Here is a 16,876-nt window from a genome sequence, read left to right on the forward strand (position 1 = left end):
AGAGCCGGGAGCTCCGAGAGCCTGCACGGGGCTGCCAGCACCCGAAACGTCTGCCCTTTGATGTAAGGGAGTGGAGGAAGAGAGGGAAGATTTCTACCTTTGGGATCAGAACCGCCTTTATCATAGGCAGCTGTTCCACGGCTAATATTACTTTTCTCTAGGCTTTGCCTTCCCTGCTTGTGTCCGGTAGCAGACCCCTGCGCTGCTCCACATTAGCTGTGGCAGGGCTGTGTGATTTTAATTTTAAAGAACTGTGTTTCACCACACGCTGCTGAGGTGCAGCTCCTGTCCAGAAACACCGACAGCATTTGTAGCAATTTGATATTCAGAAAAAGCAGATGGAAGAGGGGAAAAAAATAAACACACAACTTGAGGACCCAGATTTCTTTTATTGATTTGGTAGGTGGTTTTTTGGCATCTCTACTGGGAAGAATTATTTCAGGTAGGAGGGAGTTCTTCTCTTTGAAGACCAAAAACTGAGGAATAAAAGTTCGAGGAGCCAAGAACTCAAACTCCCAACTGAGAGGATTTTTTCTTAAACCTTCCTTACAACAAATGGGGAGACACTCGGGTCAGCAGGCATCTGACTCTGAAGGGTTTGTTGCAAGGTGAGGTCTCCAACTTCTCCTTGTTCCAGTTGTTTGAAGTTTCCCTCTAAGTAAAGGGGATAAAAAAAAATCATCGCCTAGCTATGGATCTGTTTATTTCAAAGCAATTCAGAGGAGCCCCTTGAAATGTCATCAAAGGTAACCTCTGCTGGAGCCGGCTGTCTTGCCCGCAATTTGAGCAGGGCATTCAGCAGTGAATTCAGCACCCTTTGTGCTGGGTCTGCCACTCAGCTGACACCTAGGTAAGCAATTTCAGCTCCCCGAGCCTGCAGAAAACTAGCTTAGGTAAACAATATTATTAATAATCAAAACCCAGGCTGGCTTACCGAGCTGAATCTGAGCTGGTGGAGCTGCTGCCTGCAAATGGGATTGAAATCTTGCTGGGGTTTCCAGGCTGCGAGGGGGGTGTTTATGGTAGCCCTGTGTTATTGTCTTCAGCAGATTTTTTCTGTAGCCCAAACCGTGCTGGGATATTTACATGGACTTTTCCTTGCAGCCCTGTCTTATGGGCTCTATTTGGTCCTGTCCTGTTGCAAGACTAGCAGGTGACATAACCTGGTTAAAAACACATATTTTTAATGATCTGAGATCTGTCATACTGGGACCTCCTCGTGCTCAGCAGTTTTTTGACGTTCACTCTGCTGGCTGCAGTTGTGTGCGCAGAGCTATCCAGGGGCATTAAAAAGGAAGAAAAAGCCGTCAGCTCTGCCTGTTTGCTGCTGCTTGCAGCAAACCCCACGCCATGGAAATTTGTTGTCCATTTTGTTGACTTCCTAGCCACATTCAAACCGAAGCAATGAAAACTGTTATGCCGCATTCATCAACCAAATGGCATCTGGGTTCCTTGAGACAGCCCCGGACCTACTCTCCAGAGCACGATCTCCCAGTTCGGCTGTACCCCACACTGCTGCCCTTCGGTCCTTGTTGTCCCAGGAGACCCAGGAGAGGAGCAGCCGATGGGGGTGCCTCCAGGACTGCTTTTTGACTTGGGAGGGTTTGGGATCAGGTCTGCAGTGAGTCTGTGGAGGGATGAGTTGCTATTGTGGGCTGCTGCTTGGAGCAGCAGCTTTGTGCGTCATGGTTTTGTGCTCAGGCACTTCAGCCTCTGAGGCAGAGGTGCATTTGAATAGCACCTAGCAAAGGGCCCGTTCCAGAGTGGATTTCCCAGGGTTATTAAATGAAGAACAACAATGAACTCTGTTTGTTTTATCAACACGCTTTGTTTGGGCTGCGTGGACTGACCGTGCCACAGGACTGGTTCAAACCAAAGCGGAGGTGAGCGGAGAGCCTGGTTCTTACCTGCTCAGGGGCTGCTGAGTAACCCAGGCCGTGCATTCCTCACCAACAAACATCCCACAGAGAAAATCCGGCTTCTGGTGTGCATCCCCCACCCGATAAAACCAGCGTCTGCAAGGATTCTGTGAGTAATGCATCAGCAGCTCATCGCAGAGACCAGGTAAAGGGAACGAAAACTCTGCCTTCAGAAAGAGGCAGGAGTGCAGCATGTGCTGCTGCCGTGTTAATGCTCCACACTTTTCCAGGCTGGAGGTATTCTGCTTGCTTTCATGCACCCAGTGTGCATTATGCAAATGCTCCGTCTGGAAAACAGCCCAGATCTCATGTCTGCCCCAGCGCTTTCTCTCTTGGATGCTGCAGATAATCAGATGAACAGTAAATCTGCTCCGTGGAACAGAATTACATTATTGTTTCTTCCTCAAACAACTTGTCGGCGATTTTTCTTTTCTTCACCTCCTTGAAGTGCCTAACAGATCAAAAAAAAGTGAAATCTGGGTGCCAAACACAGTGCTCTGTGTGTACCTTCAGCAACGCATCAGCAGATACACCACTGGGAGTGCATTTGTCTTGGAAAGATTGGGGATGATTGTGTGAAATGGTCCCAAATACTGATCCACTAAAGGGGTTTGGGTGTGTGGGTGGAGGGAAGTACGCTGGGGGTTTGGGCTTGTCCTTTGGATGTTTTTTAGCTCGGTTTTCTTACTTGATTGCGCTGTCTCCGTCCTCCTTTGGTGATTTTGGGAGCCTTTCCTGAGTTTCAGTAAGACTGGCAAATGGAAGAGCCCTGGAGATGTGCCCGAGGACTCCCTCTGGGGAAGGTGCCACCAGGGTGGAGGAAGGAGAGCAGAAAAGTGCAGCCCCACAGAGAGCGGTGCCGGCAGAGCGCAGCCATCCCTTTCCTTCCCTCGGCACATGGCATGTTCCAGGTGAACCCCGGGCATCCCTGCATGGCTTAAAGCATCTGGGAGCACAGCGAGGCCGGAGGAGATGGCGAGGAAGAGGAGAGACCCCCAAAGGAGCAGGGAGGACACCGGTGATCTCAGGTGTTGCTGTGTGGCTTTGGGGCCCCGGCTTCCCGACACGGCCGCGCTGAGCGGTGCCGAGGCCGCCTGTGCGGCGGTGGAGTCGTAGGGATTGCAGCTCCACGGAGCTCTCCAGCAGTTCCAGTCATTCCTGATGAAGTGCCGGTGACACGGCCCTTGGAAAAGGGAAAAGGTGAAGGAAACCCACCCCCAGGAACGGCCGGCTCGGTTCTGAGGCTCTGCACCCAGGGTAAATTACACCTCTCTTCCCTTGAAAACAGGAGGCTTTCTTTTGCACGGCGATGAGAAGCCAAAGGTCCGGAGTGAACCCCCTGAAGGCTCATGAAGAACAAAAATACGACGTGTTTTCAGCCACGTGAAAGGTTAATGGGGAAGATCAACACGGAGTGGCTGCAGCGAGGGAGAGGGGCAGGCTCCGCGCCGGTCGGGGAGCGTGAAGCCGTGGGGCAGGGAACACACAGCTCTTCAGCCTGGTTCAAAAATAATAGTGCAGGCTTTTCTGAGCTGCAGTTTAGTCTGCCCTCAGTAAAAACAAGTCACGTTAAAAAAAAAAAGAAAAAAAAAAGCGTGCACCAGAAAAGCAAACCTCTTTTTCCTGGTTTCTGCTTATAAGATTTACAGGTACTTAAAATAAACCTATGAAAAACAGACCCAGTGTGCTGGAATTTGCTAACTAGTCAGAGCAATTACCTCCAGGTCCCGAGACCTAACCGAGCCTGCCTTTTGGAAGGAGGCCTTGGCACGAGCTTCTTCCTGGGGCTGCTCTGAAGGTGAGCATGAAAAGCCGTGCTGACCTCTGCCAGAAACCCCAGGAATCCAGCTCCGAGATGCTGCAGCCCTGGCACGGCAGGCGCCGGGCAGCGCAGGCGGGGAGCTGCGTGGAGAAGCCGCCGAAAAATCCATTCCCTTCTCGTTGTGTGGCTTCAGCCTCGTGGATTCTTGCCATTGCCTGGTGTGCCACGGTCATTAAATGAGCTGGGAGCATTAATTAAGGATATTTAACAAGAAGAGCTCACTTGACAGCCAGCGGCGCATCGTGCTTGTTGGGCAGGAGCAAGGAGAATTAACGCGCGTCGTCGTAGTAGAAGTTGGTCGGAGCCTTTTTGGCCATAAGGACTTTGTGCTGCTTCAGAGATCACATGTGAAGTAACCAGAGGTGCTGTAATATCTGCACATCAGGCCTTGCTACAAACCTAATGCCTCCATCCTTTCAGATGACCTCAAAAGGGTAAATAATAGGCTCTGCCGTTCTTCTCCTTTTAGTGATATATAAGAAAAACAGCAAAAACCACACAACCAGCCTTAGTTAATATAGGAACACAAACTAATCCCCTGTTTTCTCTGGGCTATTCCACGCGTGAGTGGAAAACGAAGCTTGTACGATGAAATAAACATGATAGCAGTAAGATCGGGCTGTGATGGGAATTGATTTTATAAGGCTCTATGGCTTGGAGGGTGGAGGTAATTTCACACCAGTGTTTGGAAGGAAATTATTTGTTATAGTCAGTATCCCTGCATCGTTCCTGGCTGGGGGAAAAAGCTCCCATTTCCCACAGCAGTTGTAAAAGGCTGTTGGGAAGGGTGAGATTTTCCTCCTAAAATACTAGAGGACAAGTAACAGGAATGCGGAATGTTCTTTTTTAAAAAAAATCTATTAAATGCATTCTCCCACAGAATGGGAGCTCCCTGCAGGCTGTCTGTCCTTACAGACTGAGATGCCGACAGCTTTGCTGTTAGGTTTGTAGCTCCCTTTGCTCTCAACGCTGTCAGAAGAGGGTTTCTTCCCCTGGTGTCTGTGTCCACATGGAGGAGAAGCAGTGCTCTGGTAAGGACCCTGCTCCATCCCCAGGTGGGGCCGGGCAGCGGGGCTCACATACGCTCAGCCACAGGAGGCAAATTGTGTCTGAGCTTCAGCATCCTCCTCACAGGAACTCAGAAACGCTGCTCATGTCTGCACATTGCGGTTATTAGGTTCATGAAATAGTTTTGAAAGTGTAATTAATCATTTTTAAGTAACCTCTTTCTCTACACATTTATGGCATCAATAGGTATGACTGTTTATTATGTCTTACCTATAAAATCTGACCTGGTTTATATACTCTTTATGGAAACAATGTATAGTCATAAATTAAAAGATGCAACTGTTTTGGATATTTTACTGGTGGTCCTGTATTTTCCTGCCAGAAGTGCAGCTGGTTTAGGTTTCTTGGGATAACATTATAAAAGGCTGTATGCATTTTGCAAGTTTATGCTTGAATTGCCAAGCCAGAGGTGGAATGACTCAACCTTCCCAGGAGCAACATGTACCAAGTGATGAATCAAAACAGCCAGCTGAAGCTCGGTGCCTTGCACTGCAACTGTGACAGGCAGTTCGTGTTTGTGGCATTTTCTCTGGTGCTCGAAGCTCGAGGCATCGCGTTGGTAGTGCTAAGCACAGCCTGTGCTTTTTGGGGTTTAACCATTTTTGCTGGAGTTTTGGTGCAAAACTAGCTGAGAATCCGTTTTGACACTTGTCTTATGTGGGATGCAAGAACTGTAGGATGACAACACTGAAGCCCCACTGAGCAGACACCTTTAAAGGGAGCTCTCAGCGTGAAGCGACTGCATTTGGGCCCAGGGAGCCCAGGGCCTGGGGGAGCAGCAGTGTGGGTGCCGTGTTCCAGCTCACATCGTTGTTCTGGCTGGGTTGGGGGAATTCAGACAGCTCTGAGAGCTGGTCCTGATGCTAAATGAGTTAATGATGGGGTTTGGAGGGGTTTTATAGCCAAAATGTTGACGACAAACTCGTACTGATGTAATTGCCTGGTGTTGGCGGACTTACTGCAGATACCGATGGGTCTGGGAGCAGAAAGTTTGGCCCCATTTTTTTCAGTGCCATGGCCGTGCAGCTCGCCCAAAAGTCAGCTGTCAGCCCCAGCACTTCTGTGGGACTAAGGAAAGCTCAGTACTGACACGTCCAGAGGTGCCTCGCAGCTTCTGTCTCCGTGCTTTCTCCCAAAAAACAGCCTCAGCCTCGCCGCACTGGAACCATGCAGGTGTCTGGTGTATTTATTGCTGTGCTAAAGTAAAGCTTCTCTTTATTTTTTTTAGATACCTCAACCACGTACGAGCCGCCTCTCCGCAGGATCTTGCCGGGGGCTACACTTCTTCTCTGGCGTGTCACCGAGCCCTACAGGATGCTTTCAGTGGCCTCTTCTGGCACCCCAGTTAGCCAGCGTCCGCCAGCCTGCGAGGAAGGGACACTGAACGGAGTGGGAAGCAAGTCAAGCCAGCAAAAGTTGGGTAAAATTGCTGCCATCTGCACAATGGCTAAGCTGCAGTCACTTTTCTGTGTAAAACCGGCTGTGTTTTAAGTGTTAAAGGCAAAAAAAAAAAAAAAAAAAAAAAAAAAGTCCACGCGAGAGCTTTGTAAAATGGTAGATACATTTTTGCGGAGGGGGAAGCTCGTTAGTCATGTGGCACTTTGCTGAGGGAGGCTGAGGCAATAAGCCACATCTAATGGAAGATGTGAATAACTCAGCTGTGTATGTTTGAGGTTTGAAAAAACACACTTGTAAATTTTTTTTAAATAAAGCCAGACTTTTTTATTAAAGTTCGTGGTTTTATTCTTATTGCAGGGTTTTATTTGCACAAGCATTTAAATGCCATTTTGATTATAACATTTAGTGTCAATATTCAAGCCTGCATTTTCTTCCCATAAAACTCGTTTCCCCAGTTCAGGCAAGTGGGTTTTTCCTCCTGCCAGCTGGATGAGACGAGAAACCCTGGAACTGTGCTGACACAAGTGTTATGTAGGATCCCTCCTGATGTCACTTGGTTGTTACCTTTGACTGGAAAACGAGCAAAACCTTTAGCTGCAAGCCTTTCAGCTGTGTTCCTCCAAAGCAATCTAAGAGGCCTTAAATAAGGCTAGTTCATTAAAGTAGTCAGAATTGGTTTATTTTTTCCCTGCTTAGCCCCGTTGGCTACTTTGCTGTCAAGTGTTTGGGATCTTCCTTTGGCAGGAGCATCCCTTTGTCTGGTGTTTGGGATAATCCTTCCCACTTGAGCTGCTGTTTTTGTACATCCCCTCGCCTCACTTTGTGGCGGAACGAATCCTGATGGCAGCAGAAGCGGGGTTCCTGTCTCGGGATGTTTTTTCCATGAATATGTATAAATTGCAGGAGACTGGAAACCACTCAGGACAACGAGCACTGCTAGAGTAAAGCCTGGGCCACATTTTGTAGGTCATCCATTAATGGTTGTTGAATACTGCTGAGGAGTGTACTAAATGAATGTATTTTTTGCTCTGTTGTAATAAAGAGAAGAATGAGCTCTATTCCAGACTCGGTGCTTCTTTTATTAAGGAAGGGGGAGAGAGGTGCCAAACTTTGCATTTTCCTTTCTCTGAAATCCTGTTGTGTTGTGCCCAGAGCAGCTGCTGACAGGAATTGCTGCACCCAAGGCTGAGAGGTGTTGAAAATGCCGTGCGTAGCCTGCGGAGCACAGCTCCCTGCTGGGGAGACACCCTGACCTGGAGACACCAGGAAGGCCACGCAGGTTAAAGCTGCTGGGATGCAGCAGCAGGGCCGGGGAGGGAGGTGGGCACGTGGTGATGTTGCTAGGCGGGAGCGCTGAGCTGGGGCTGAAGGAAAATATCTGAAAGCGAGGGCGATGGGAGCTCTCCGGCCACATCAATTCTTTGTGGTTGACGTTGCCCAACAATAGCTTGGATGGGGAAGAAAACCAAATCAAAGGCAGAGGCTTTTCAACTCCCGGCGGAACGCAAGCAGCCAGGCAGCGAGATCATGCGGGGACCGATCAGAGGAGCAGCCAGAGGTGGGGCAGAGCTCGGAGAGAGGCTCAAAAGTCAAAGGAGGAAAAGGTCTGAGGGTGAGAGGCCCCATCAGCCACCTGCTGGTTTTCAGTCTGGTGCTTTAACGGGTGTGTGCCTACCCTGCAAGTGTGCAAATGGCATCAGAGCCTTTCCTGCGCTACCTGTGGGCAAGCACTAAGCTAGGAGCCAACTAATCCCCAGCTCAATCCCTTCGTGGTAAGAACCAGTTATTGCTCCAAAAGCCCAGGGCTGAGCATATGCAGTTATCTGTGCCTCTTTCTACCTGAGGTCAAGTTTTTGAGAGGTTACCTGGCTTACACAAGAGCTGTTTGTGCATCTGCCAACGGTAACCCAATACCCTTAACCACCAAAACTGCTTGTCAAAGAGAATCCTCTTCTCAACTGTAAATGCAGAGCCCACGTAAGTCATCTTGCCAGGCCCTATGAAATATAAATACCTGTTTGCACGACAAACTGCGCTTTTTCAAACTAGCACTGCTAAAAACGATCCCAGTCAGTGTCACTGAATTGCCACAGAGTGTGAAACGGGGGAGTACCAAAACACTGTTGAAGAAACGCTGTTTTATTTTTTTGAACAATATCGATCTGGTTACTGGTCCCACGATTACAAACAGTAAATGCAGGAAGCCACGCTCACCAAGGCGAGGTGCGACACGCGCTGTGCATCGCTGCACCTCAGGCAGGTAACACAGGGGGTCGTCAAACAATTCAAGGGGTAGACCAGGCGTAACGTAGGTGTACCTTACACAAACCAGTACGGTTGTTACCCAAACTCTGGTCTTCAACTCACGACGTTTTCTTCAGTGAAATCTTTGCCGGTACACAGCCGCTTAGAGGCTGGTTTTTCTGGAAGAAAGTTAGAAACATTCAGTTAGTTACATACGGTAAACAGACGGACCTGAACCACAAGCCACGCAACGCTTGAGGGATTTAACAAGTGATCAGCCTTAAGATCAGCATTAATGGCCACAAAGAAAACTGTTAGAGCAGTAAGGGAGGTCTTTTCTTTACCAAGTGCCAAAGAGGACTTGCAAAAGACCTGCACCAAGCGACATTTTGACCTCAGTGCCACACAGTAACAGCATTGATACACAGCAGGAGCGGCCTGAAAGAGGAAAAGGTGCAGCGGGAGGGCTGCTCCTCACCTTCAGCAGGGCAGGGCCTCTTGTACAGCACATCCGCTGGAACCTGGAAGCTAATGCACAGCATCTCCTTGTTGGGGGCAACATTCCTCACCAGGTACGTAGCACAGCGCCCGTCCAGGGAGGCTCCCAGCGAAGCCTCGGCCCGTTCTTGAATCTCTTTGGCTGGATTTTCGTGCTTGGAGAAGCCGTAGCAGTGCACCATGGGAAGGACAGCAGTGCTGCAGGGCTCTCCGACCAAGAGATGCCTGAAAACATCCAGAAATTCGAGAGCTGATGCTGGCAAATTCATGACTATATGGACAGCGGGTTTCTGCGCCTCTTTTTCAAGCGCGAGCGCTTTCCTAAGTTCCTCTCTTACTGGCCCCAGGAGGAAGTCTCTGCCATCCAGGTTGAATGCTTTGATTTTGTTGTCTACTTTGTTTAGCTTGCAGTTGTGCAGAAGCCATTTATAGGATTCAGGGTTGAGATCGTTTGCAAATACGACGCACTTCTTCTTTGCTGCTGGGATAGCGAAAGGTCCGATCCCAGCAAAGACATCGAAAAGGACATCACCGGGCTTTAAAAGCTCAACGATACGGCCGTGCTCTGTGGAAAGGCGGGGGTTCCAGTAGACCTTAGCAAAGTCCAACTCATATGAGATATTATTTTCTTTGACCTGAAAGTCCAAAACATTCGGTTAAGTCTCTGCGTTCAAATTCCAGACAGGTTAAAGTAATCCCAGTAATTAAGACAGCTAAAAACCAAGGAGCTTTATCAAAAAGTGATGTGTACATTGACATTTGTCCCATTAGCAGTGTACAGAAATCTTGGATAAACAGCCCTGCTCCTCACAAATAGCCATCAGGAACGTTCCAACTGTCAATCCACATGACTGGCTTACGCACGTCTTAATCACCAGGTGGAAATAAAGCAGCAACTTCGAATGGCCATAAAATAAAAATCTGAGGCTTTTCAAATGCTTTGTGGCTGTCTGAAAACTCCTTTATTGAAAGCAGATCTTGGGAAGATGCCTCAAACCTTAGCACAGCGTCTACACAGTCAGTAAGTGCCTGAGAGCGCTGCAGCACGAGAACGGCAGCACTCAGCCAAACTCAAAGCCGCTGGGAGCCAATTGTGCAGCCTGAAAAAATGCTGCGCTTTCTCCCGGGGTGATGGAGTCTGGAAACAGAGCCAAACCCAGGCTTTGCGATGGCTGCTGCCCTATGAACAGACCTACAGAGAAATGGTGCCTGTTCAGATGAGAGGGATGCAGGATAACACCCACTTTGCTCTACCACACCCGCACGGTGTAACTGCAGTAACTTGTGACCCAGATCACCGCAGCGTTTGCTCTGCCAGCAGGGAACACGCTGAGGTGGACCTGGCAGCCCAGCGGTGTGCCAGATGTGTGCGTAACGAGCCAATATCATCTGCAAAATATTTGATCGTCCCTTCTGACCTGACGTTTCAAATGCCTTCGGCGTCCATGTGCAGGCTGTTCTTTGCCACTGAGCTATTCAACTTCTTACTTTGCTAACCTCGTATTTTCTCTCCTAAAAGAATAAAACTGCCAACAGCTATGAAAGATATTTTTTGGTCAAGCCAGCCGCCAAGGTTCCAGCTAAAGACAAGAACCCCAAGGGAAGAATACTTAGCAGTTTAATAATGCTTTTCACATGAAAGATCTCAAAATAAATGAGATGAGGCTTGTCCTCTAGCTGTCAGAAAAAGAATTAAGATCAGGCAAACTCTTGCCTAAGCTGCAAAGACAGAGAGATTTAAGTACAAGGACTGGTCAAATTAAGAAACTTTTTTTTTTTTTGATCAAATCCACTAAATGTTTTGGCCTCACAGTGAGAAATACCCCCAAGTTTGTAACTAGTATCTTGGTAAGAAACCCCTACTTCAGCTTCTTTTACATGTTATTGGAAATAGGCTGTGAGCTGGGGAGAACCCTTACCTGCCTGATCCCTATAGCTGTGAGTTTGCTTGTGGCAGAGCAGGACAAAACGAGACAGCAGTAACTGCCAACTCTCACACTCCAAAAGAGGTGTGAGGGGCACCGTGCAAATGAATGGTGTTATCAGTGTCTCTTCCTCACCGCTTTTTGGTACACCTTTGGGTTTTAGCACATTAAATTTAAAATAAAAGGGGAAAAAATCCTGTACCTTAGTGACCAGGTTGCTCTCTCCAGCGAGCACTTCCATTTCAAAGTTTCTGTACGTGCTGTCAATAATGCTGGTTTTATTCACCACACAGGTGATGCCTGGATTCTTGTCGATTATAACCTGTCCTGAAAGAAAGGGCAGAAGATATGCTGGTTGAGGGACTGCAGCCTCTTAATGTTCTAAGAGATACAAACTCGACAGCCTACAGTCACATTAATAAAAGTAAGTGTGTATAATAGAACAACCTCCCTCCAACGATTGCAGATGTTATGGGATCTTACTAAAGCACATACTTTACCCTGATCCAGTGCTTGGCGAAGTGTGACTGCATAAGAGGAAAAAGCTGCCCTTTGTGTACAGGTAAGGGTCTGCACAAAGCTATTTAAAGCCAAAACGTAAAGCAATGAAGAGTGCTTTGAAGTTTTCTTTGTACAGGGAATAACTTATAGGTAGAATAATTCTAAAAATATCTTTGGAAGCGAAGAATTACTTTTATGATCAGAGTTTTTTACCTACCAATCAAATGTTTGTAAGGGAGCTGATGGTCCCTAAGATTGAAGTGAGCTATGTGACCGACGCGGCTAAAACCAGAGGTGACATCCTGGCCTTCGGGAAGGACCGCTCGGAGGATCTCCTCTGACTTGAAATTCTCGTAAGTCAGCTCCAAGTTATACCTGTACACCTCAGGAGGAATGTTAAGCTGCTTTAATACCTCCTGCTCTGCCTGTCCCAGTGAGAATTCAGGTACTTGATGAGGATCCAGTATAACAAGTTTACTGCCCTCATCTTCTGGATCCTCAATCACTCGCTTTAGCCCAGGACGCTGCAGTACCGTGTGCTTCAGGGCCTTCAGCAACGCGTGGACGATTTCTTTCTTTACTTTAAGAACCGGAACAACGACCGTCCTTTTGAAAGCTTCTCTGTTGAGCAGGGTCATCCCTCGCACTTCGGGATGCGGCGAGTACAGTTCTGGGCTGCCGTTCTCCTCCACGGTTTCACGCATTGTACAGAAATTGGCTTTCTGAGCCGCTACAAAGAGGCCAGGTATTCTGCCAGAATGTTGCGCCAACAGCATCCAAACTGCTGGAAATGATGTATTTGGTGCAGCTGTCCTGGAATGATTAGTTTTCAGTAGTCTGGCAGAGCATCCAAATCTCCATAGCGTCCTAGAAGAGAAATCATTCATTTTATAGACATTATGTAATCATTCCATTAAAAAGGCTGCAAATCACATGGATTTGCTGGTCTCTTAAACCAGAATTTCCATTTGTACCGAAGAACCCACAATAGTTTTGTAAAAGCCCTTTATTACGAATTATACCCTACGAATTTCTGTCCCTCTGCAAACGCGTTTTTAAACTTTTAACTAACTCGAAGCAGCGAGATAAGCCTCTCCTGCCAAAACTCCGCGGCCTCTCTCTATTCCAATAAACGCAATATTAATCCCAGCAAGCCAAATAAAAGAAATAATAATAAAAATCCCTGCCCGCCGGCTCACCACCACACTCCACATTCCCCGTGGAGCACCGGGGGTGCCCGGGGAGGGCCTGGCGAGGCCCCACGGGGGGGCTGCGACCCCCAGACAGGGCCCGGGCCCGGCCGCGGCCTAGGCCCAGGCGGGCGCGGGGCAGCCCCGCGGGTAGGCCGCGCGGTTGCCATGGCAACCGGGGGGGGAAGCGGTAGCCATGGCAACCGCGCGCGCGCCACCCCCCCCACCCCCGCCCTCACCTCATACCGAGCCGCGCCGCGCACGCCGGCGCCCCCGTGACGTCATCGCCGCCGCGCGCGCCGTGACGTTGAAGCCGCTCCGCCTGGCGGTGAGAGGGGGCGTGGTTTACGTGGAGACCACGCCCCCTCTGTCTATAACCACGCCCCCTCCGATTATAGCCACGCCCTCCTCCTATAGCCACGCCCTCCTCCTATAGCCACGCCCCCTCTGTGCGGCTCGGCCCCGCCCCTCCCGGAGCCGCGGCGCGGGCGGGGCCATGGAGGAGCCGCGGGGGGCGCGGGGCTGGGAGGGGGGCGCGGGGCCCGGGGACGGGAACCGGGATCGGGACCGGGACCGGGATTGGGAATGGGACCGGGATCAGGATCAGGACCGGGACTGGGACGAGTCCGCCCCGCTGCTGCCGCCGCCGCCGCCCAGCAGCGTGCGTGAGAGGGGGGCGCCGGGAGGGGGCTCGGGGCAGGGGTTTGGGGTTTGGGGTCGGGGTTTGGGGTCTGGGGTTTGGGGTCTCGCCTCACTTGGCCCTGCCCGCCCTTCCGTCCCCACAGCCGCCCCCCGGCTCCTCGTTCGGCTGCGCGGTGCTCAACCTGATGAACGCGATCATGGGCAGCGGGGCGCTGGGCTTGTCCTTCGCCATGGCCAGCACCGGCGTCCTGGGCTTCAGGTGAGCGAGAGGGGAATTAATTAATTACAATTAATTACTGGGGGTGTGATTAATTACAGGGGACGGGGAGCCAAGGAGCAGTGAGTGCTGCATGCTGTGGGCATCCTTGGTGAGCGCTGCCACCTCTGCTGTGGTTGCTCACATGTGAGCACTGATATTGCTGCTCGGTGGTGATTTTGGGGCATTTCTCCCATTGCACCCATATATTTACACCCCCCTGCGCCCATATATTTATGTCTGAGTGCTGCTTTGCTGCAGAAATGGGCCTTTGGGAGCGGGGTGCCTGCACATCCCCAATGCATGAACCCACCGGGTGTGTGCACCGAGCTGGGACTGGGCCAAGGCTGCCAGCTCGTACTGCTCTCTGGCCACAAACCCGGATTTATTTCACATTAATCTTTGTGTTTCTGTGTTATGGCCTTGCTGTGATTCATGTCTTCACCCCACACAGCGGTGCGTGATACGAGAAGCTGTGGTTTTAGCAGGGGTTGGGACAGTCAGTGACCAAGTGAACCACAGTCAGCAAAGAAAAGCCATAAAATGAGGAAATTGGGTCCTGTGATACGCTGTGTGCAATGGAATCTTTTTTTTTGTTGTTTAAGAAAGAAACTGCATTGACCTGTAAAAATGCCTTAAATTTCAACCTCTTGTATTTTTAGCATCTTGCTGCTGATTGTTGCCAGCCTTGCCTCTTACTCTGTGTTTCTTCTGCTCAGTATGTGCATTCAGACTGGTAAGTGGAAAGGATTTATCTAACACTGATCTCTGAAACTTTTCCTTGCCTGTAGTAAAAAGACATGAACCCATATAATTATTTTAATTAACAACATGTTAACGTATTGCCATGTTTCATTGCTGTTGAAATATGTTAGATCTTTTAATGATTGCTAATTGCCGTAGAATTGTCAATTCAAAATGCATTATAAAAAGGAAGTGCAAAACGATCTGGTTTCTAGATTTTCAGTTTTACTGTTTCTCAGAATGCATCTCTCATCTTTCCAAAAAGAGAGATCCTGTGTGTCTGTAGCAAAATTGTTTTGGTGCCAGTTGGACCACACCACTTTAGTGTGTGGTTGCCTCCATACGTAGTCTCACTGTTGCTTTCAGTAAAGGCTTAAGAACCACAAACAGCCAACTTTCACTACCCTACTTGTATAGACTTATTCACTGTTCAGAATGGATACCTGTCAGGTTTTGTAATCAAACTGAGTTGTTACAATTCCCATGGCACTCTACGGATGTGTGTTATTACAGCATTTTTGATACTGAGCGTGAAGTCACGTTGCAGCTCTTAGTTAGAAATTATACTGCTTTGAGAATGTCTAGAGAGTAGATTCTAACATCTGATTTCTAATCTGCTGCTAATGTTTTAATTCTTGCTTTTTAAAAATTATTACTGAAATAACTGGCTGGTTTCTTGAGTTCTAGTATACAGAGATGTTACAGGAAGATGTCTTCATCTCTTCCAGTCACCTGGTTATTGTTTCATCTCATCTGTTTTCCCCTCTTTTCAAAGGTGGTGGGAGAAAGCTTCCATTTCTTCCTTCTTGGCTGTGCTTTCTGTAGCTAGCTTTGGTCTCTGAGATGATTGCTTCCTGATTCTTCTTAGATCTGCTGCTCCTGTCTTCACCTGTTGAGTGATCTTCTTCATACGTTCTTTAAAAAAGTCTTCAGAGGTAGGGCTGCTTTTATGTGTGGTACTGTTGGCTGTTTGATGATTTGGGACCAAGTCTCTGGCATTCTTTTTTTTCCCTGCTTGGAGCTCTGCTTGTTAGAAAGGACTGAAGATCTGAAATAAATAGCTAGAAAGATACGTTTAAAAAAAGGGAGTTTGAGATAAGAGGTGAACAAATATCACAAAAAATGATCGGAGGTTCTGTATTACTTAAGCCCTTGATGGTATTGCGTTGTTATCTGGTAAAATAAGAAGATATCCTTGCAAAAGAACTGCGGGGGATGGTGCAAAGGAAGGAGAGGGGGAAAAACTGAACTTTGAGAGCTAATACACAAGAATGGTTTAACTCTTCATTTATTGTCTAAAGGCAAAATTCTGCCTCCAGGAAGAATTTTTGAAATGCATATATCCAAAAGCAAAGAATAATGGTGAACAACAGGGTAAAGTATTTTTCTTGTCTGAAACTAGCATTTTATGGTTAATAATTGGTTATCAGTTAACGTTGACAGGTCATACTAGCACTAGAATTATTTCTAGATATCTGCTGGCTTTATGGCTCTCTCTGTGCTTTTTTTTTTTTTTTTTTCCTTTGTTCTTTTTTTTTGGAGGGGAGAGATTTTATTGTAAATTATTGAACTAATTTCATGTTAAATACCATTCCAGAATTATGACCGGTTGTGCCTTTGCAAAGTAAAATCAGTATAAATGCTTACTTCCAAAGTAGATAACTGAGCATTTTTTTTAATATGTAAAATATGCAGATGTTTGTGAACAGTATTACAATATTGAGCCTAATTCATGGCAAGGAATTAGGGATTTTAGTAGTTTTCTTTCAAAAATGAGCTTGGAAAATTTGATGGGTGGAAGGTAAAAAAAATAAAAACAGTTTGGGGAGTTTGTAAGCTATTCATTCAGGTATTCAAGTCATAAAAGTAATCCTAGGAAAGAGTTGACATATAAAATACCTTCCAAAACGGAAGCCTTAATTCCATTTTAAACAGAGACCGAAATTTATTAAGCTCAAGCATTTTAGCTGTAGTTTAAAAACAAAGAAGTGCCTTCAGTTTGAAAGTGATGTTGATCTAGAGTGACTTTGTCAAAGTCAAATGATTTGTGTAGACCAAAAGAATTAGAAAGCTGATATTGCCATGTGTAAAGTGTTGGGTTTGGATTAGTCAGTGTTTTCTCCCAGTGTTAATTCAGTCCTACATAAATTGTTTTAGGGTTTGGGCTGACAAAAGCTAAACCCATTCAGTAAAGTAGAGGAATTGGGAATTTAAGTGGATATACTTCGAAGTTTTGTGGCTTTGTTTTTTCCATTTTGGAGTTAGTAATGAGTATTGTTAGTGCTATCCTTTCCAATTTCACTTTGGGATTAAATGGATAATTTCTTTATGGCGTTAATAACATATTAGGAATTAAGCCAATCAGGCAGAGTGTGTTTCTGTCCATAGTGCCTAATATTTTGTTCCATGTGTTTTTGAAGTTACAAAAGTAATGTGATTAAGGCTTCCTCAGTGTTCACAGAACTAAATTGATTACAAAAACAGTAACTACAGAAAATTCTCTCCTAAGGTTTCATTTTGCTCTTGTGGAATCGCGTGGAAACTTTGTTCTCTCTTTATTGGTAACTCCCTGTTTGTCTGTATTTGTTCCTATGCGGTAAAAGCAGCTCTTTTCTAAACACATTTAAAAGTTTGCTGATACTTGATGCCATTGGGAATGGCCTTCTAAA

General features: G+C 47.4%; 3 protein-coding genes across 7 annotated transcripts in view; 2 read left to right on the forward strand and 1 right to left on the reverse strand.

The window, feature by feature from the left end:
* The window catches only part of MNAT1 (MNAT1 component of CDK activating kinase), a 120,290-nt gene extending 113,025 nt beyond the window's left edge, over positions 1-7,265 (forward strand). The window contains exon 8 of the mRNA XM_082760437.1: positions 6,038-7,265. Within this exon, the coding sequence (XP_082616563.1) occupies positions 6,038-6,158 (121 nt within the window). The 3' untranslated portion in view covers positions 6,159-7,265. The remainder of the gene's footprint in view (positions 1-6,037) is intronic.
* A 1,060-nt stretch (positions 7,266-8,325) lies between these two features.
* Positions 8,326-12,876, reverse strand: TRMT5 (tRNA methyltransferase 5). Of its 3 annotated transcripts, none has more exons than XM_082760434.1 (5): positions 12,805-12,876; positions 11,593-12,242; positions 11,077-11,201; positions 8,930-9,584; positions 8,326-8,630 (listed from the first exon to the last, which is right to left on the reverse strand). In XM_082760434.1, the coding sequence occupies exons 1-5, from the start codon at positions 12,807-12,809 to the stop codon at positions 8,566-8,568; spliced, it is 1,500 nt and encodes a 499-aa protein (XP_082616560.1). In that variant the 5' UTR covers positions 12,810-12,876; the 3' UTR covers positions 8,326-8,565. The 3 variants fall into 3 exon arrangements, with proteins under 3 accessions (XP_082616560.1, XP_082616562.1, XP_082616561.1); XM_082760436.1 differs by having other exon boundaries at positions 12,812-12,862; XM_082760435.1 differs by lacking the exon at positions 12,805-12,876 and adding an exon at positions 12,575-12,706.
* A 232-nt stretch (positions 12,877-13,108) lies between these two features.
* The window catches only part of SLC38A6 (solute carrier family 38 member 6), a 44,822-nt gene continuing 41,054 nt past the window's right edge, over positions 13,109-16,876 (forward strand). Inside the window, exons 1-3 of one of the 3 annotated variants that reach the window (XM_082761402.1) lie at positions 13,109-13,230; positions 13,351-13,466; positions 14,126-14,199. In XM_082761402.1, the coding sequence (XP_082617528.1) occupies positions 13,393-13,466; positions 14,126-14,199 (148 nt within the window). In that variant the 5' untranslated portion in view covers positions 13,109-13,230; positions 13,351-13,392. Of the gene's footprint in view, positions 13,231-13,350; positions 13,467-14,125; positions 14,200-15,050; positions 15,143-16,876 lie in introns of those variants that run through there. The other 2 variants (XM_082761400.1, XM_082761401.1) reach the window with 2 other exon arrangements.

This window comes from Aythya marila (genome assembly GCF_965140915.1).
Source record: "Aythya marila genome assembly, chromosome: 5".
NCBI lineage: Eukaryota > Metazoa > Chordata > Aves > Anseriformes > Anatidae > Aythya > Aythya marila.

Bases quoted from the DNA above. Each gene is read 5' to 3' on its own strand.
- TRMT5 (XM_082760434.1), bottom strand. The intron at 11,202-11,592 runs GTAGGTAAAAAA...CCTTTCTTTCAG, and splicing joins CCCTTACAAACATTTGATTG to GACAGGTTATAATCGACAAG. The intron at 9,585-11,076 runs GTACAGGATTTT...TTGGACTTTCAG, and splicing joins AGAGCAACCTGGTCACTAAG to GTCAAAGAAAATAATATCTC.